Here is a 20908-nt window from a genome sequence, read left to right as displayed (position 1 = left end):
GGAAACAAGAGGGCCCCAGCCAGCAAGTGCAGTGTGGCAACCCTTTGAAGCCTGGAGAAATCACCCGTGCTATTGCAAGCATGCCTGGCAGCTGCTGCACCTGCGCCTTTAAGAACCCAGCCTGGGGCCTGGGTCTCCACTCAGACCCTGACACATGCCCAAGAGGGCACCTCCCTCCCACCCCCAAACAATGGGACAAAGAGGAGCGCTGTGGGACCAGGCTGGGTTGGTTTTAAACCTGACTGCGTTGATTCATCACTTGATCTGGCACTCTCTCCCCACCATTTCCACATCATCCATCACGGGTACCATAACCAAGAAACCCAATAAACACACAAAGGCACAGCTCTCCACTCTCAGCAGCCCTCAGAAAGGCTGTGTGAGTGCCCCAGCCCAGGCAATTAGCTGAGTCCAAAGGATCACAGAGCAGGTGGGCATTAGCAATCCTGTGCCTGGTGCTTTGCCTGCAGGTGTTTGGCGAGCAAGGTAAGTGGGGAAGGAGACACGCAAGGGGTGTTCTGATGTTCAGGCAGGGTGGGGATGATGACGGGGGACAGCTGGAATGAAGCTCATGATGGAGAAGAAGGAGTAACCACAGCCACCCCCCCGCCTCCAACTTGTCCCCAAAGGACTGGGGCACCCCTCGTAAGAAGTTAGGGTCAAGGTGGTTTCTGAGGTCCATATGGGAAGCCTTGCTCTTGAAAGAATCTGAAACTTTGAAAGCCACAAGCAAAAGATAAAGGAAAACAGTCTTCTCTTCCCCAACTTTGGATTCCCTCCTGTTCAGCTTCCATATACTCAGGCAACAGATGAGCCATGGACCCTCTAGACCCCTCTATTAACTCCCAGAGAAGATTGAGTCTCAAGTCAGTTCAGCACGTTTATTGCCATGTATTGCACACGTGCTCTCCTGGACTGAGGAGGGCCAGTGTGAGCACAGGGTACCCTGACACCCCCATCTGCACAGTCGCCATCACTCTGTATCATCCTGAAGCACAGGTAGTAGAACACACAGTACTGTCCCACCTCGATTCCAACAGCTTCACCTCCTTCCAGGACCTACTAATGCTAGACCCCATTCCTGCCCCAGGGCCTGGCACTGAGACCCTGGAGGAAGACAGCCAAGCTAGGGGGCTTTGAGTTAATGAGCTACATGGGTTTGGTACCAAGCTGAGTGCTGTGGGAGCTGGACTGAGATGAACGAAAATATTTTCCAAATTCAGTCATTTCTCAGTTACCCTTGAGTGATTTGTCTATGGCAACCCAAATAATCCACACCTCAGAGCATGGGGCTGGACTCGATGCGTGTGTGTGTGTGGGTGTGTGTGTGTGTGTGTGTGTGTGTGTGTGTGTGTCTGAAAGAGGGAGAAAGAGAGAGAAAAGGAGAATATGAGTGCCAGTGTCCCCAAAACTAAATATACCTGAGTGGTTATTAAGTTATTATCCACCATTTGGAACTCTCCCCATCTCTTCCCCCCACCATAAATACGGATATCCAGTTGAACACAACTGGAAAATCATCAGGCCTAGCACTGGAGATGGAGGTTCCCCCCAGAACGTTAGAAGAAGCCATTAGGCCCTTCTGTTCCTTTATGACCCCGAGCTGGAGGCAGGGACCTTTGCTGACTCGGCCCTGCCCCAGGAGGGCAGGAAGTAGAGGCCTCAAGAGCCTCAGGGCTTACCCTTGCAGGCCACGCTGTTCTCAGGCTCATAGCCAGGCTTACAGGTGCAGCGCCCGATGGGCACCATCCACTCCCCGTCCCCGTTGCAGTAGAGTTTGATGGGCACGTCCACTTCCTCTGCATTGGGGATGCAGGTGCCCCGAGCAATCACCAAAGATGTGCTTTCTGCCCCAGTCATGGTCTCTGGGAACACTGCAAAATTTTGCACAATGCTAGGACACTTTTTGAAGAAGACACGGACAGAAAGGAGAGACATACAGGCTCCATAATCCTGGAAAGCAAGATAAAAACCATTCCGCGTAAGAGGCCCAAAGCTCCTGACTTCTGTGTTGACCTTCATCAACCTTCCCCCGAAGTCCACCTGGGAGAAGCTCTCATCTGCAGCAATGGTGTCCACTTTGAGGTAAGGGGCTTCGGACCAGAAGGCCGACTTCTTGGTGGCAATGACAGAGTCAGTCTCATAGTAGTACAAGTTGAAGGTCTCCTTGCAGGAGCCTGGAACGTTGGGGAGGCTGCTGCAGTCCCTCACAGTGAAGCGCATCTCCGTGTAGATGCGGTGGGCCCCCCGCCGATTGATGAAGGTGGTGAGCAGCCAGTTGTTCTGGTTGGGCTCGAAGACATTGCACACCTGGTAGGTGCGGATGGTGTTCAGGTTTTCATCATAGCCACTGACTTCTTCCCACTGTACCAAGCAGGCCAGGCGCACACATGAAAAACACAAAATAGAGAGTAAGAAGACAAGGAGAGGAAGAGCGGAGGAGAAGCCTGGCACTGGAGGGGGCCTTACGAGCTCACCAGTCTGGCTGCTTGACTTGAGAAATGAACGCACCTAATGTGAACTTGCTTTTAAAGGTCTCCTTATAAGCAGACTTCGGAAGACTTCTCTGCAGCCCACCCCAAAATATAAGACTTCACCCTAGAAAGCCTCCCTTCATCTAACCCGCAGCTCTCATTGTGACAATGACTCATTACATCCAAGGGACCACCTGCAGCTCTTAGCCCCGTGCAGTGGTAGGCACTTTCATCTTCAATGCCACTGCCTCTGCTCGCAACAGTCACTCTGTGTATTACGGGTCTGACCACATGACACCCCCACCTGGGAAATTCTCATTTCTGAACCTAATTTCTTTATTGTGGTGAAACACTTTTATATCTCCAAAAAGCATATGAATATAAAGCTTTTCAGAATTGTTCAATAAACTTAGATTCGCATAAACTTTTGTTTTATAACATCAATCTCTGAAAAAGTTAGACTGAAGTGGATAAGAGTAGAGATTCTAAGAGAGATCCTTAATGAAGCAAATTAAGCATCATTGTGCACACACGTCAAACAAAGATGTGATGGAAGAGAATGCTGGAAGGGGTTACTTAGGGAATAAGGAAAGCTTCTTAATAAGGGAGAGACTATTGTGATTCATGTTGGAAAAGAGAGCTCTCATTTTTAGCAGTCCTGTAGATTGGAAGGAGAGGAGGAAAAATGCATTTAGTAAGTGATGTCTCTCAATAGTCTCAACAGTTCCCCATACAACTAGATTATCATCCTCAATTTACAGGTGAAAAGACATCATGCAATTCACCCGTGGTCCCATGGCCACAAAGGAGATGGGAAAGAGAGGAAATAGAAACTAGTGCTTTGAATGGCCAAAGAAATTCACCTAGTAACTTATTTCAGTAACAGGTAATAAGGGAGGGGGTCCATAAAGACACAGCTTCCTTAATGAGCCACTCTGGGCCAGGGGTCAAAGAAGAGTTGCTGGGTCATTCTTTCTTCCTTGTGCCGGGAGAGGAAGCAGCTGCCCATACCGGGGAGCTCTCAGGACGCTGACCTCAAGAACTGGGGGTCTTCCCAGGAGGTTCCAATGTGTTTGCTAAAGAAGTAAATAAAGGGCAGAAGAAATTCAACTTCTGAAGTGAAAAGAGAAAATAGGTCAAGGTCCTTGACTATTTAGCAGTGGTGACAAAAAAAACAAACAAACAAACAAGTGCCATTTCTTTAAATATTGTATTAATTGCTTATTATTCACAGTGTGGACTTGAAATATCTAAATTAGAATTCTTTATTAAAAGAGCTAAAAGCTAATCAAGTGTACATGGGAAATATACCAGAATTTCTTCTTACACAGAATTAATTATCTGTAGGAGCAGGAAGGCAAAGCCAGGCTGTCCTTTCAACTTGTACGGGGGCTTCTGAAGACCAGGCATGCATGGTGCAGAGGAAAGATGGGTACGTGGAGAGCTGGCCCCACCCACCCAGGCCTGTACAGTGACCCCCATGGCCACTCCTTCTCCTCAGGCCCCTCCCACACTCTCAGGGGGCCCAGTTCCCTCTCTAGCTGGTGGGCTCCTTCTGGGATCCTCACACACAGCCAACTGCACCTAGACCTTGCTTCATTTCTTATTGAATCTTTAGACGTTGAGGAACCACTTTTTATTCCTTCTTTAGATTGTGTTATGTTCTATTTAAATGTGTTCATTAAAGTTATGTTCTGCTTGCCTGGTTTTTTGGAACCAGAGAGCAAATACATTAGGGAGAAGTCATCGCTGACAGTTGTTTCAGTTCAAATTGTCAGGCCTCTCTCCCATGGCTGTTTTGAAATTACATTTTCCCAGTTGACCCTACATGACTTCTGAGGGAAGGAAAGGATTTTTTTTTTTTTTTTTTTTTTTTTTCTGCTCTGCAATTGTTTAAACATAGCAGGTCTCACGATCCATCAGTTCATTGGGCTGTATGAGGTCTCAGCACAAACATGGGGCTCCTTTGTCAACGCACAGGTGAAGCTTGAGGCCCCAATTAGGGTGGGGACCTTGACCCACCCAAGACTAAGGCAGCTCTGCTGTGTGGGAGCAGGACAGGAAGCCCACCTTTGGGGGCTCACCTTAGCTCTGAGACTATCACCACCAGTACACCCTTAAACAGACAGAATGAGGATTTACGCTCCTGGGCAGCTGGGATATTGCGAACATTTGTCTTAGAAAATGACACTGATCGGTATGATAAGACCTGACAGAAGTAATTGTTTCAAACATTAACCTCTCTGAGCCTCAGTTTTCTCATCTGTAAAATGAGGAATCATACTGGGTGACCTGGAGTCATAAAAATCTACGGGTCTAATTGATTCCATCACAACTCCTAAGGGAGCAATCAAAGCAAATTAGGGGGAATACAGCTGTATATTCAAAGGGAAAGAGTAGAGAGAAATTGAGAGAAAGGAAAATAACTCCTCGTTGTTCAGGAAAAGGCCATGATGGAGTCTTTTTCTTTCCTTTTTTCATTCTTCTCCTGCCCGTGGGTGGTACGGGGGGTTGAAATATAGCAATCAGAGGGGGCTGGAGGAGGCACAAAAGCTCTCCAAGTTAGTGGCAATTAGGATTGGGGGCCTTGAAAGAGAAGGTTTGGGGAAATCGAGATGAGCGTGGAATAGCATTCCCAGCAGGGAGGACAGACATTATTCTTTGTTTATGATACTTGGAATCAGTGTCATTGCTTTATAGTTCTACCTCATTCATCCATCAATGAAAAAAATATTTACTGAATGCCAACTTTATGCCAGGCATTCCATTAGCCACTGGGGATGCAGAAATATGAAGGTTATAATCTAGTGAGAGAAACAGAAATTAGACAAATGGTTATTAAAATAACTAAATTATTTCAATTGTGCTAACTGCTGTGAGGAAACATTTCAGGATGTCAAGTGAGGGGGGGTGTACTTGATATACAGAGGTCTGGCAGAGAAGACCCTCCAAGCTGAGAGGGACGGATGGATAGAAGTTAGCCAGGAAAAGTGTGCATCTGCTGGGGGCAGAGAGGGGCAGAGAAGGGGCGGAGCATCGAGGCCCAGGGACAGCAAGTGCAAAGGCCCTGTGGTGGGGAAAGTGTCCTGGCACCACTGAGGAATAAGAGTCATAAGAAGCTGGAGGTGGCAGGAAGAAGACTGGGGAGAGGATGAGTCCGGTAGAGAACTTCGAATTTCATCCTGAGGGTAACTAGAAGGTACTGATGAGTTTTAAGGAGGAAAATCAGGTGATCAGAGCTGAGTTTTTAAAAGATTTCTCTGATGCAAAGTAGAGACTGGGGTGGACGAGTGTATGAGTGGGACATGTACATCACTGTCCTAGTCCAGGTGAGAGATGATGGTGGGTTGGACCAGACCAGTGGACACTGAAAATATAGCTTGGTGCAGCAGAAGCTCTAGGCTCTCATCAGCCGAGGTGGGGGTGGGGGGTGGGCGGAGGGACACAGAGAGGCTGCTTTAACCAGACCCAAGGGGCAGTGTGTTCCCTTAACACCCTTTCATGCATCAGGCCTGCCTCCCCAGCCAGGCTTTGAGGTACCCTGTGTCCCCGGGCACACCGCTTCCCAGATCCTTAAAAAGGGGGAGTTTCACCAGTGTTGGATATATGACCCCATTGATATTCAGACCCAATTTCTTCTACCCAAGACCTGTGCTGGCTCCAGTCTCTGTGACGCATTCTCACTGCCTGTTCCAAAGTTAATTTCCTACTAAAGGTCTCCGTTCAGTGGCAGCTTCTCAGCCTCCACTTCTAGGCATTTGACACACTGCCTCCTGTGTTCCTTTCTATAATTATCTCCTCCCAGTAAAACAACAAAACACAGTAATTTGCTTATCAGATTGGCACAAAATTAAAAAGATAAAGTATCAAGTCTCCATAAGTATGAAGAGAAAAGGCCACTCCCAAGCCTATTGGTGGCAGTGTAACTGGCGGAAGGTTTTAGATGTCAAATCAGTAGTTTCTCTCAACATTTAAAGGGTTGGCCACAACTCAGATCAGTGGGGAAAAGGTGAATCATTTTTTTAAATCATTGTAATAGCTGGGTAGCCATCTGGAAAAGAACACATACTTTTCATCCATATTTCCTACCTTACTCCAGAAAAAAATTCTCAGTGAATCAAAGATTTAAACACTAAAAATGAAACCATAAAAATACTAAAAGAAACTATGGCGACAATGTAAGTATAGTAATTATGACATGAAACTCAGGAGCCATAAATGAACAGATTGATCAATTCAGCTCCATACATTTTTAATTGGCATGACAGAAATGATGCAATGTAGCCATACGATGGAATACTATTTGGAAGTAAAAAAAGAAGGAAGCACTGGTACATGCAACAATCTCTAAAACCTGATGCCCAGTGAAAGAAGCCAGACACAAAAGACCACATATTGCAGGGTCCCATTTACATGAAATGTCCAGAAAAGACAAATCTATAGACAGAAAAGTGTTAGTATTTCCCTGAGACCGTGGATGGGAAAGGAAAGTGACTACAAATGGGCATGAAAAATCCTTTTGGGGGTGATGGAAACGTTCTAAAATGGGATCGTGGTGATGATTACACAATTCTGTAAATGTACTGAAAATCACTGAATTGTACACTTAAAATGAGTAAATTTTATGACATGTAACTAATAACTAACATAGCTTTTTCTGAAAAACACTCTTTGTTTTCTGGTCCAGCCTACGCCTCAACCCCCAACAATGCTGGCCTGGTCTCTATTATCCACAGACAGTGTGCCCCTGGCAACTTCATGCCCAATTTGTCACCACAAGTTGCCATTTCTTCCAGGACAAAGTTCTTCCTATCTGGCCTCTTTTTTGCTTTCCGTGGCCATGCCCTAGGGCTAGCATTACCTCATGCCTGGACTCATGCCCTGGCTTGTTGTTTGGTCAGAGAGTAATGACAGCAGACCAGGCAAGAGACAGCCAGGGCTCAAGCTAGGGCCACTTCCTCTCCCATCACTCAGAGACGGTGCCCATTTTTGTCTCCTGATATTGCTGCTAATGTTCTGAAGCCTTTCTTCTACTCCATCCTCATCCCATCTCAACTCCTCCAAGACACAGAACCGGAGAATGACCGCCTGGCTGGAAGCCACTATAGGTCATGTTGACCCAGACCTTTTGTTGACAAATGGGCATACTGAGGCCCAGAGACACAATAGTGGCCTGGAGTCAGGCAGCTGATGGGTGGCAGAGCCTAGCTCTCTCTGCAGCCTTTCCTTTGAGGGACCTCAAGTCTTATTTCTCCCATGATGCCTTCCCAGCTTATATTCAGCTACCATCTTCCCAAATGCTTAAAGTATGGTTGAGCTATTCCACACAATTTAGCACTTGATAATACACTGCTTTGAACGATTCGTTAATTGCTTTGGTTTCTGCTACCAGGATGTGAGCTCCTTGAGGACAGGGAATTATGCTTTGACTAATTTATCAGTTCTGTCGACAGCGAAATAATTCTGTGCATTTAGCTTTGCAACACTGGTATTACATGATGACGTTTTTATTCAGCGATGTCTGGGACCAGTGAAATCCACAGGTTTCTTGGGGCTCTACCCTCACTCCCTTCTCCTCTCACCTTTTATCCTGGGTGATCTCAGTCACACACAAGGCTGCAACCACCATGCAGTACATCACTGACCTCTTTCCAGTGCCCAGACTTGTTTATGCAGCTGCCTGCTGGATATCTCCCGGTAACCTCCTAGAACTCACCTCCTTGCTCTGCAGTCCTGCTGCAGTCTCACAATTCCAACTGCCACCCACCCTCCCCAACGTGGACTTGCCCCCTAGAAGGCTGGACTGTGTTAGGGACCTCCTGATATTCCCAGTGCCTAGCCCTCCATACATACTGACAAATTGAGGGAATGAGCAAGTTCCTGGTCTGTTCCTCAGCCCCTGGTCCTTGGCCGGGGACTTATAGCAGGTGCCACCAGGCTAACTTGTCCCTGGGAGAAGAAGAAACAAAGCAGCCTTGCACAACCAGCAGAATATTAACAACCTTTGAAAGGGCATTATTATTGATGCCAATGGACCACCTGTCCTTGAGATAAACATAATGAAGAAAACAATGACACCCATTAGAAACTACTTGTTCAGGCTTTCAGATCAGGACTTTGATGTACGATAAAGACCCCGGTAGGTTCCTCCAAGATCTCGATTCCTCAGACTGGCTTGTTGGAGTCAGAACCTGCAGGTCTGTTGCTCTAGAGTAGCCCCCGAGTGTCTGCTGGCATTTGCTGTCTGGCCGATTGTGTGCATATGTGTGTACAGAACACACTGTTCTCCTTCAAAACCACTGCCATGAACTCTACCCACTGGTCCATCGACACTGCCCTTCTAGAACAACCTTCAGAAACACTAACACATTCTTTATCCTCCAAGGGTGGGTTTGGATTTCGGAAACAGGCAAAGGTCCTCTGGAGCACAATCTGATGAGTCAGATGGATGAGCAAGCTAAGAAACACTAGTTCTTGGTCAAAAGTGAAGAACCACTATAAAATGAAGTTAAGAAGAGGGATGATGCTACTTATGCCTCTGAAGACAGTTCCAAGCATGGAGTTCTGGAAAGATCTATGATCGCTGGCCCTTCCTTGGACCGCTGCACCTCCCTGGGCCGGCCCTGCCCCTCCCAGAGTGCCCAGTGGCTGCCGTGGTGTTTCATCATAGCAACTGCCGAGAATAAGCCACCTCTACAGGGCCTGTCCAGGAGGGGGCGCTCCTCTGGACACTGCTATTTAAGATGAGGACGGAAATCATTGAAATTGGCATTTTGGCCTCTGTTAGTCTAACAAGAGGCTATTCTGGTTTGTTTCCAACCCAGTTTATTTAACTCTTTTTTTTTTTTTTTTTTTGCGGTACGCGGGCCTCTCACTGTTGTGGCCTCTCCCGTTGCGGAGCACAGGCTCCGGACGCGCAGGCTCAGCAGCCATGGTTCACGGGCCCAGCCGCTCCGCGGCATGTGGGATCTTCCCGGACCGGGGCACGAACCCGTGTCCCCTGCATCGGCAGGCGGACTCTCAACCACTGCGCCACCAGGGAAGCCCAAACTCATTTTTTAAATAAAGAATTGAGCACCTACTACATCCCCAAGTAGTGGTCTTAGGTGTTGGTGACACAGCAGTGACTAAGAGACAAAGTCCTGCTCCCATGGGCCTGATAATCTAATGGAGCAAACCAGCAGATGAACAAGCAAACAAATTAATACTATAAAGTTGAACAGTGTTAAATACTACTGAGGAGCAGGTAAGGGGTTAGCGAGTGACAGCTGGCAGTGGGGTTGTCAGAGGTCTCCTTTTGGGTAGAGATCTGAATGACACTCAGGGGCCCCCAGCCTGGAGGGCACACGTGGAAGCAGCACCCCAGGCTCAGGGAAGAAGAACAGACTTCTCTGGAGCAAGAGTGTTGCCGGCATGTTGCCGAGAAAGCCAGGGTGCCGGGGTGGCTGCCAAGCGGCATAGGGCAGGGGGAAAGTGGGAGGAGGGGAGGCGGGAGAGGTTGCCGGGGGCAGGCGGACCCCACCCTTGCCAGCTACAGCTCTGCAACCACACACAGCTTTCTGAGCTTCAGTTTCCTCATCTGCAAAACACTCTTTACCCTGCAGGGTGTCACGAGGACTCAAAGATCATCACCTAGGTAAGAAATCACCTAGCACTGAGCCTGCAAGTAACAACCATTCACTAAGTATCAACGATTATCATTACTATCAGCAGCAGCATCGCTGTTATGTTAACCTGGGCATCCTCCTCTGGCTGACGCATCAGGGTGTGGAAATCATCTCCTCCATTTTATTTTATTTTATGTTATTTATTTTATTTATTTTTTGCGGTACGCGGGCCTCTCACTGTTGTGGCCTCTCCCGTTGCGGAGCACAGGCTCCGGATGCGCAGGCTCAGCGGCCATGGCTCACGGGCCCAGCCGCTCCATGGCATGTGGGATCTTCCAGACCAGGGCACGAACCCGTGTCCCCTGCATCGGCCGGTGGACTCTCAACCACTGCGCCACCAGGGAACCCTTCTCCTCCATTTTAGATAAATAATCCTACCCTTCCGTCAGCAGAAAATGCAGGGACTAAAGGGCTGAACTTGGTCTCCTTACAGACCCAGAGGGACAGCCAGCAGCCTTCTCCCCATGTCTCCCGGAATCTCCAGGGCTGCCTCTGGGCAGGTTTCAGCATGGGCCCCCTTCCCTCAGCCAGGCAATCCCTGGGCCACTGTCAGCCACCAGACCACAAGGAGACAAAATTGGACACACATCACAGGCTTTGCTCCCATTCAGCTTGCATTTGGGCACAAACTTTTGTTTGAAGGAACCTGCTATTTTGCAAACAATCGCCATCACCACACCCCGTAGGACCCTGACTCCCATGGCACTGCTCAATCAGGGGAAATCCAAAGACCTGCTTTCAGGCTCCCAGTAAGAGATGGCTGCTCTCTGAACAAGAAGAGAAGCCCACTGAGGCCTGAGCCACACGCGACTTCACAGAGCCCACAGGAAGCCAGAGATTCTTCAGGACAGCAGATGGCTCGGGCAGGGCTGGAGCCACCACCGCCAATCAGCCTGGATCTCAAGAACACAGCTCCTGTGTAGACAGTAAACTAAGCCTGAAAGAGTTTGGATATTAGACAAGCTTGAGGGCTAATTAAAATGTAAAATGTGGTCCGTGGGGCATCAATTCCTACAAGCCCAGAGGGATCTACCATTTAGTACACCAACCAAGCAAGGCAGCCATGTACTCAGTGGCTCCCCCGAGGGCTGCGAGCCCCAGCTCACCTCCCAGTATGCTTCATTTACCTCCCTGATGGACTGGGCTGGGAGGACACGTTGGCCCCTGTTCATTACCATGGCCCTATGTGGTGTGCCAAGGAGCTGGGCCCCTGGCTTGGGGCAGCCACTGCTTCTGAGAGCCCAGAGCCTCGAAAGGGCACAAAGCAATGCATTTTCTAAAGGGTACATAAGATGCGGAAGAGCAGGGGATAGGGGTGACGGACACAATTAGAATATGGAAAGAATTAGAGTATGGAAAACATACTTATTGCTTCCCAAGGCAGTCTCTATAAATCTCCACAAAATCCTTCTGGAAACTTGGAGGGTGGAAAAATGCAAGAAATACTGTGTCGAGGTGGGAGTGAGAGAAATGGCCCCAAGCATAACATACCCAGGTTGTTTGGAAGGAGATTTTTGTGCTGAGCAACAAAGGGTTGGGATAAAGAAGCACTGCTGTCACCCTGCCTAACCCTGAACCCCAGAGGTCATGGTGACCCCTGGCTTAGCTCAGGAGTTCAATGCACAGACTCTGGAGTCAGCCAGACCCAGCCCTGTGACCATGGACATGTCTTTAAACCTCCCTGAGCCTCGGTTTCCTTCTCTAACACAGGGATACTCAGGGTACCCACCTCCCCAGATGGCTGTGAGGATTCAACGTAGTAATGCGCCTGAAGTACTCAACCTGAATAAGAGACCCCTGCAGTTGTGGCTATCAGCCCTCTGAGCACCAGGCATTTTTCCTTGAAAGTCTTGCTCTCCCTCCGTGATGTGTATGATCTACGACTCTCTCCTGTCTGTCTAGTTGTCTGCACCTGTGCATCATCTTTGGCGTGTGCACGGGTGCATATGTGTGCATATGTATGTACATGTGTGCATGCATGCCTGGGTGTGTATGTGTGTGTGTATGTAGTTGGGGGCGCTGGCTGTGGCCCAGGTGGGGCCCGTGTGCCCTCCCTTGGGTATATGCCCACCCATCAAATGCCGTATAAGCTCTAGTCAGCCCACTCCCAGCCAGGGAGCACCCCTCACTACACAGAGACGCCATGGCTATGGGTCATGGGAGCCACATTAACAGCGGGCAAGGCCAGCCGGCCTGAGGTCCAGATGGCTTGCATCTCAGCATCCTGGCACATTTCACAGCCCAGTCTCTGTCAGCACGCCAGGAGAAACACTGAAGTCTTGTGCCTCGGGTGGGGGCTCCTTGTCCACAGCACTGGGGCCGCTGTAACTTCCACCAGGAAGCAGCATTTGGTACCAGACCCTGCCTGGAGTGGGGTCCTCGGCCATTATGACAGCTGCTGCTGCTGTTGACACTGAAACAGTGACAAATTCATCCTTCTGACAAGATCCCTTTTAAATAATTCACAGGGAGCTGGGGATTAAGACACTGTTTCTCTCTGTCTCTGTTGAGATTTAAAACGCCTCCAGCTGGGGTATTTAAAGAGCATATAATGGGCTGCCCCTCTTGGGTCTCCCTCCTCCCTTTCCTCCTCTTTCCCATTTCCCAAACTCACCCCCCACCACCACCAGCCAGCACTATAACAAGGCGGCCCAGAAAATAAGAAAGAAAAAAAAGGAGGGAACCAGTGCTTGGCTGGTCACTATGGCAACGGTGGCAGGGTATTCAGCTGTCATTATCCCAGCGCCTCACATGTGATTATCTTAAGCTGTCGGTTGAATGCAGTCCCCACTGCTGTCCAACAAGGCCTTGTCGAACAAGGCAGGGGCGGGAGCTGCGGGCCCCAGGCCCTACCGGCCTGGAACTGCTCTGCCCAGGCCTGGGCTCCATTGATGAGAAGCAGTTACCCCTGGGAGAGACTGATGACATTTTCCTTCAGCCTGGAGGGATTCCCACTCAGCATGCATAGCCAAGGCCAGCACACTGGGTTACAGGCCAAGGAGATGTGCTCTTCATTCCATGAGTGCAGTCGGTTTTGACTGAGTGTGGGCAGGCTGGCTGTGGCCAGCTGGAGCTGTCCTGTAGACAAGGGAGCAAGCCACGGGGGGAGGAAGAGACTGGCCTTCCTAGAGGAGCTCCTGGCATCATTCCCATTCTCAGGGTGCAGGAAAATCAAATCTGATCTGGGAAGGGGACACACTCCCCTCCATCCTGTCCCCTCCCCAACTCTGGGAATGGGGTCACTGTGTGTGATCCACTTTGAGGGACTGTGGCTGCTGGAGCTTGGTCCTGGGAAGCCTGGGGAGGACTTTGATCTCGTGCTTTTGCCTCCTGGACTTTGCTTCAGACTGCTTCTGGGCTGAGGTTCCCAGGTCCACCAACTTTCTCTGAATGACACGATCACTGGTCACCCCCACTAGGCATCATCCCCCACTAGGCATCACCCCCCACTCGGCACCATCCCCCACTAGGCACCACTCCGGGTCCCTTGTCCCTTTCAAAACTCTGCTCCCAGAATAAGCCCATTTCTGTAGATGTGCTCAGGCCAGCACAGCCTGCAATGGGACCACCATCACCTGTGACTTGCACCTGCCTTTCCTGCACCTGCATCTTGTGGTCAGTCCCTATGAATACATGGCCAGCCACACAGAAGTTCCCACCACCTGAGGCACTGCCCACCTGGGTCACCCCTCGCTTGTTTCTCACAGTGACCCATTTACACCTAAACGCAACTGTGGACCATTACCACTGACCATGTCAGTTTGAAAACAGAGCTCTCACTGAGCAAGATAAGGCTGAATCTTGACTGCAGCATCTTTCATGTGGTGTCCTTTGTGACACTGGGGAATGTGTCGGGCATGCCTCTCTCCACCAGGAAGAGTGGTGAGTGGGACAGTACGTATGGAGATGAGGGTGTGCCATGACTAGACGCCCCCCATTCTATTAGCAGAGGAGCACCTCAAATGCAGGAGGGGCTGGTTCAGCCGAACCGACACGGGGGCCACTGGATGGGAAACAGCAGCTCACCGAGGCCCCTCACCTCTCTCCCTTCCCAGGAGTCCTCACTTCCTGAACATTTGCCAAGGCCTGGGGGCGGGAGCTGACCACACGCTCCTCCATCACTATCTGGAGCCAGCCATCCCCAGGGACCCCCTGTGTCCTCCTCTGGCTCCCTGGCCAGGCCTCACCTGCCCTGGGAACAGGGCTGCTCCCTCAAGGCTCTCTACCCCCAAACCCCACACATCACACAGCGCTTGCTCCACCCCTCCCCAAACAGCTTGCCTTAAAAAGCAATTCATGGGTGTTTAACATGTGTACGTTGCACTGTCAAACCTACCCTTTCCCTCTGGAGAAAACTGTGAAACTTTCTCCTCTCCTTGCCCCCTGTTCTCTGGTTTCTCAACAGTGTATGGCTCACCCTTCCTCACTCTCATCCAGGGGCAGAAGTTCAAGTACAGGAGGGAGCTCTGTGGTCAGACAGGCCTGGGGTCAGTCTCGGCAAAACCCCTAAGCAGTCCTGTGACTTCGGATCATTGCCCCGAGCCTCAGTGTCCGCTCTGTAAAATGGGAGAAATACCGCCTTGGCTCGCGGGGTCCTGGTGAGAATTCAGTGAAGTGACACAAGTGATGTTCAGTGCCTGGTACACAGCTGGTAGTTAATTAACAGTAACTAGTAGTAGCAGTAGCTATCGCTATTCCTAAGAAAAGTACTATGAGTAATAACAGGGTGCAGCCTCTGATGGTATTCTCGCAAGAGCCACAACCTGACAGAAAGGCTGGAAATCTGATCTTGCAGCTCAGGGGCCCCTGACCTGTCAATTCCTACCCTCATCCCGTGCAAGTTAAGTCCCTCAGACAAGAATCACTGAGACCACTAGCACTAGTCAGGGCAAGTGGTACTGACTAAGCTTTGGTGTTTCCAAAGAAGGTAAACACAGTGTATGCTGTCAACCACTCTGTAAATAAGATCTTACATTACCCATGTGACAGAGGCCGAAGATGGGCTCAGAGAAGTTAAAGAACTCAGAGGAAAATGGAAATAAACCCACAATATTAGATTGCAAATCCTGGTTTGCTCCTTGATGCTACAGGAAGTACAGTGGGATTCAGGCCAAAGGATTCTTCTCCCGTGGGCCGTAGCTGGAGGTAAGGCCAAGGGTGCACCCCCAGGGCTTCCCTGTTCCCGCACAAGCTCGGCTTGTCCTTCCAGAGCCAGAAGATCCATGTCTTTTGCCCACCCTGACGCCCCTTCTCCATCCGTTTTCCTCCTGTCCATCTTCTCCAGGCCTCTTATCTCTGCCTCACCTTCCTTCTAATGCTTCATCCTCCCCTGTAATATATGTCTTTCCTTCACCAGTGAGACCAGTGAGGAGCTGTGAGTTCAGGCTGTCAGGGCAACAAGCCCCTGCGGACCCCCTCAGCTGCATCCTGGTGCCTGTGTCAGGAGCCCCGTTTCCTTCCAGAGCCCCGAGGGCCACTCCAGCCTTCAACCTGAGAAAAACTGTCACCAGGCAGCTGGTCCTCAGCCTCATATGTTGGTGGGAGAAAGGTTTCCAGGGTTGGGACAAGGGGTGTGCCAGGGATTTGCCATCCTAGGGAAGGTTTTAGAGAAAAGACACCTATCTGTCCGGACAAATGAGGGTTAAGCCTGCCTCTGAGATGGGGGGGCGGTGGTGCTGGGTGACCTCTGGGGTTCCCTCCCAGAGTTTGCGGACAGAGATATCTCCTGCTCTGCTGATGAATGAGTCCGCAAGGCATTTCCAAGAGCAAGAAAATCAATCTGTCAGACAGTAAGGTTCTGGTAAACCACCACAACTCCCAAAGTCCTTTAACACAGCAAGTTGGAGAAGCATCTCTCCCCCAGGCAGTCTCTCTCTCCACTCCACCCACAAGCCTCCCCACCCCGACACACACATACGCAGTCATACCTGATGTATTTCTGTTGCAGGAAGGCGGACCCCTTCCAGGGCCCAGGAGTGGACTCTTATCTAACACTCGTAAATGAATTGTCCAAGGAGACCCACGTACTGACAAAGCAAAAGACTTTATTGGGAAGGGGCTCCTGGGCGGAGAACAGCGGGGTACAGGAACCCAGGAGAACTCCTCTGCCACGTGGCTGGCTGTCTCCAGTTCTAGGGTAATGGGGTTAGTTTCCAGGTTGCCTCTGGCCGGTCATCTTGCTTGGCCCATATTTGGTCTGACTCAGTGTCCTTCCCTTGGTGCGCACATCTCTCAGCCAAGATAGATCCCAAAGCGAAGGATTCTGGGAGGTTAGAGCAGGACATAGGGACTGGCGTCTCCTCCCTCCTTTGGGCCCCTCCTGAATTCGATGGTTAGTTTTCACGGCAGCACCATGTCCCTTATCAGTACTTCTTGTTTTGGTGCAACTCGTGCAAGTGATTATCATCATGCCTGGCCAAGGCAGGCAGTTTCGGTCAACAGCTCCCTAGCATTTCTGCAACCAGTGCAATGATTAATATTCTACTCAGTGTAATAATTCATATTCTAACCAATGACGCTGGTCATCTGTAACATTCTAGTCACCTCTCTGTCAAAGGCTCACACGTGCCCACAGAAAAGAGCTCATATAAAACCCCTGTGACAGACAGCAACCACACAAGATGAAACAGAGCAGAACTGTGCCCCTGTCCAGCCCACCTTTCCTCCCCCGGGATCCACCAGCTTCGGCCAGCCCACCCCAGGGCTGTCACACTTCCCAGAACAGCATCTGAACCCCGTGGAGCGCCTTCCACCTCCCCAGGGTCCCAACCCTGGCTCTGTCCTGAGCCCCCAGGCCTTTTCTATCACTCTCTCTGTCAAGCAGGTGATTTTAAACTTCCATTCCTAAAAGACACATATTATATAAAAAAAAATGTTTTAAGTGCCTTGGGGTGTTTTTTTCATCATTGTTTCATAAAAGTGACATTAATAGCCAGAGAAGAGCGCTGCTGAGTGCAGTTACAGTGGGTGTTTCAGGGATGAAGGCTGTGTTGAGCCTGCTAATGTTTCCTAATTACAGGCCTTTTGGTAGCAAGAGAAAAAGATAAAGAGTGGGTGGGAGGCCCAGGGTGGGAGCTCTGACTTGTCTCAGGGGTTTACCTGAAGAGGGCAGGGGAGGGGTGGGAAGGGGAAAGGGAGTAGGGAGGTCTGAGGCCCACCTGCTGGGAGGCAGGGCCCCTCCCAGAGGAGAAAGCAGTACTAATTCCCGGGTAACAGCTCAGGGAAAGGATACCACCCATGTCCTGAACTGTGAGAAAAACCTTTTGGATACTGAACCTGAATTCAAGGAACCCCCAGCAACACAGGCTGGGAGTTCCTTTGGAAGCCACCCTCTGGAGACACTGTAGCATTTCACTGGGAAAGAGGGTACAGCCTGGTTGTCAGCAGGAGAGCAGGCTGGATGTTATTAGCACTGGCGCTTTCTAGCCATGTGACCAGAGGCAATTTAACAGCTGTTCTGTGCCTCAGTTTCCTCATCTGTAAAATGGGGCTGTTGTGAGGATTGATGCACGCCTGGCTGTAAAGCACACGGGGCCTGTGATACAGTGTTAGATTTCCTCTTTCTCTGCTGAGCACCTATTCAGTTCTCTGGTACCCACATCCTGATTCCTTCTGGGGAATTACTCCCTCCAGCCTGCCAGTCCAAGGCTTCTGGTGGGCTCAGCACAACACAGGGTTGGAACACAGGACCTGGAAGTACCACTCGGTACTTCCTGGATGCAGGGACTGGATCAGGGCAGGCACGGGAGTCAAACTGATCCAGTCAGGCCCATTCAGGGCTAATTCCAGGGCTTCTGCTGGGGGGACCGGGAGGAAGTGCTTGCTCTTCCCCAGGGGACATGGATGGATGTGGTTGTAGGGGCGGGAGGCTCTGCAGACTTCTTATTACCAAGAGGAGGCCCAGCATGGAGCCAACACCAGGGGAGTAGAGAGAGGAAAAAGCGGGTGGGAAGAGAGAGAGAGATTGATCCTAAGGATCTGGACCAGCCACACATGAAGCCACATCAGCCACTGGACCATTCATTTACATGAGCCAAGACACCTTCCTTAGGATTGACTTACGCTTTGCTGTCCCTGGCCACCAGGAAGCCCTGACTGAGGCAAAAGTGTGGCTCCCAGCAATCAGCAACCAGGTCCAACGCCCCCAAGTCCCAGGCAGGGGTACCAGTCTGAGAAAGGATGACCAACTCTGTTCCGCTCTGCCTGCCTGCCACCAGCATGGCCGGAAATTCAAAAACCGTACAACTCCATTCACAGAATCATTTTGCCCAGAGTTAAATGTCTCTTGGATTTGCCTAATTTAGCTCAGACTTTTCTGTCTTAATTAGCATGATTGAGTCATCAAAGGAAGAAAAGAGAAAATCCAGACCTCCAGAGGGTGAGTACTATGCTAACACTTCCTGCGTGTTTACCCAGGAAAACTTTTTACCGACATGGTTTCATATATGGAACAGTTCCCATCCTCACTCTGCTGAGCAGAGGAGGAAACCAGGACTGAAGGAGTCTGCATGACGGGCCCAAGATCACACAGCCAGGGAGCTGCCGAGCGGGAACGGGAGCCGGATTATTTGATGTCAAGGCCTGATGCCTTCACTGCTGCTCCATAAACTTCTCACCCATCAGACCAGCTAAATTTCAGTTGATTTTGCTTGGCCTTGGAACGCATGGGATGTAATTAGGGTGGATTTCTCTCCAGAGCGTGCTGTCCTTAACCCCAGGATGTGGGCAGTGGGCGAGGGTGCCTGGATCTGACAGACAAGGAGACAGGAGGCTGCCAGGAGGGTCCCCACGTGGACAAGGAGGGCCGTGAGGGAGGAAGACCCCAATGCACCGCTCTCATGGGCGTGCATCCCGTGTGGGGAGTTACTTTAGCAGACACAGGCATTCAAATGAAGGTTGTTCCCTTCACACTGGCCTCCCTGGAAGCTCTCTACTTAGTCCAATAATCCTCCCATCATTTAAGATTTTTCCAGAACTCTGGGAAGTGCTTGCAGAGGCATAAGGTGAAATAAGCTCATTTAACTTCATACACACACACACACACACACACACACATCACATCACATAGAAATACACACATATATCACATAGAAATACTCAGATGCACATATATACACAGACACATACACACATATATACATACATGTCCCTGGATACACACACATGCAAACACATATATCACACACACATATATATACACACAGACACACAGACACATACCTATACACACATGCACACACACATGGAGCCCAGGCACGCACACACCCAGCCTGCTCATCCTGAAGGCTCACCAGGCTTGGCTCCAGATTCCTTTTCCACCTTTCTTCTATCAACCTCCCCCACTTCCCATGATGAAGATTTGCCAATATTAAAGTAGAGAACAGAGCGTGTCATGGTCCAGGAAGGTGGTTTCAAAGGGCAGCGCGGATGGAGTTGGAGTCTGGAAGCCCGCGGACTGCTCTTTGAAGATAACTCACGATCTGTAGATGGTCACACGGGGGCCACACATCCCACAGACACAGAAACCTACACATACAGAGGTCACTGGCCGCCCACATGCAAATAGCCAGTGAGCCCTGGCAAAACTCTGTGAAAGTAAAAGGGCTTGCTTGGATTTCCAGCAAGCAAGTTGAAGAAGCCTCACTATCAGAGGGACTCAGGCTCACCTTCCTAATTCATCACAGCCAGTGTCTGAGAGCAACTGGGACCTTCTGGTGGGTGTCCTTGTCTCCTCTCTCATGCTCATCTCAGGAGGGGTGGCTCCATCTGCATCACTAACTAACTTCTTTAAAAAGATATGGACAATCCATTGGGTATTGAGAGGCCTACAACAAGCATTTTATTGGGCTACAATAAACCTAAATCGAGCATCTCCTAAATTCAGGACCCTGGGTTGAAGCTGCAGGGAAGTATCACGAATGCTCCAGTCCTTCCTCATCTATTTGGCCAACAGACGTGGACTGGAGCCTGTCCCCTGCTGGACCAGTGCTGGGCACCAGGGACAGAGGTGAAGCCACTCCATTCTCTGGCCGGTGGGAGAAAGCACACATCAACACAGGTGTATGGACAGTACATTAGAAGTCAGCACCAAGCCCTCTGCTTTAAGAAGAGGGCCCCTACCACAGAGTCCTGGTGGGGAGGGGCATCCAGGAGGGCTCCCTGAGGGGAGGAGAACGGAGCTGATACTTGAGGGACAGAGAGTGATGCAAGGAGGGAGGGCAGTGGAAAAGGAAAATGGTGGAGAGGGCCAGGCAGCATCTAGGAACTGGCGTGGACTGCTAAGATGGACCATGCAACCACGAAGGCTAGCACTTACTGAGCTCTGCCGGTGGCTGAGCGCAGCACCGAGTGTTTGACCACGGGACCTCTCGGAGCTCCCCCACTGCCCAGAGCTCCTGAAATGGAAGGTCAGGACTCTTCTGGAGCAGGCCTGGAAACAAGGGTTTGGGAGAGGTAACTGAAGGCAGCCTGAGGGAGGAGGGTGAGGCCAGCAGGGTCATGGGTAAGGGTCCCAGGATGCCCGTTGATGGCACCTCAGCCCCTCCCTGGCATTTGTTACTTTAGAAATGTATTTGTTACTTTCTCCCTCTGCTCACCAGGTGGCCTCCAATTCGGGTTAAAACTAAAGGCTTTAAATTAAAGCTGCAATTAGATTATAAAGCAACATTTTGCCATTTGAGCAGAAATACTTTCTGCTTTTGACACATAATATTATAATCCACTTTCCAGCAATATAGCTGAAAACAACTTGTGGGCTATGTGGGGGTG

The 20908-nt window shown here is 50.2% G+C and overlaps 1 protein-coding gene across 2 annotated transcripts in view; it reads right to left on the bottom strand.

Moving 5' to 3' along the window:
* The window catches only part of EPHB1 (EPH receptor B1), a gene marked incomplete at both ends in the record, with an annotated part of 429284 nt that overhangs the window by 263781 nt on the left and 144595 nt on the right, over nt 1–20908 (bottom strand). For both annotated transcript variants that reach the window (XM_079705534.1, XM_079705535.1), the window contains one exon: nt 1683–2364. In XM_079705534.1, coding sequence (XP_079561660.1) covers nt 1683–2364 — 682 coding nt within the window. The remainder of the gene's footprint in view (nt 1–1682; nt 2365–20908) is intronic.

Source organism: Hyperoodon ampullatus (assembly GCF_949752795.1).
Source record: "Hyperoodon ampullatus genome assembly, chromosome: 5".
NCBI lineage: Eukaryota > Metazoa > Chordata > Mammalia > Artiodactyla > Ziphiidae > Hyperoodon > Hyperoodon ampullatus.
The sequence above is the reverse complement of the archived record's forward strand: the minus strand, read 5'-3'. Positions and strand labels throughout refer to the sequence as shown.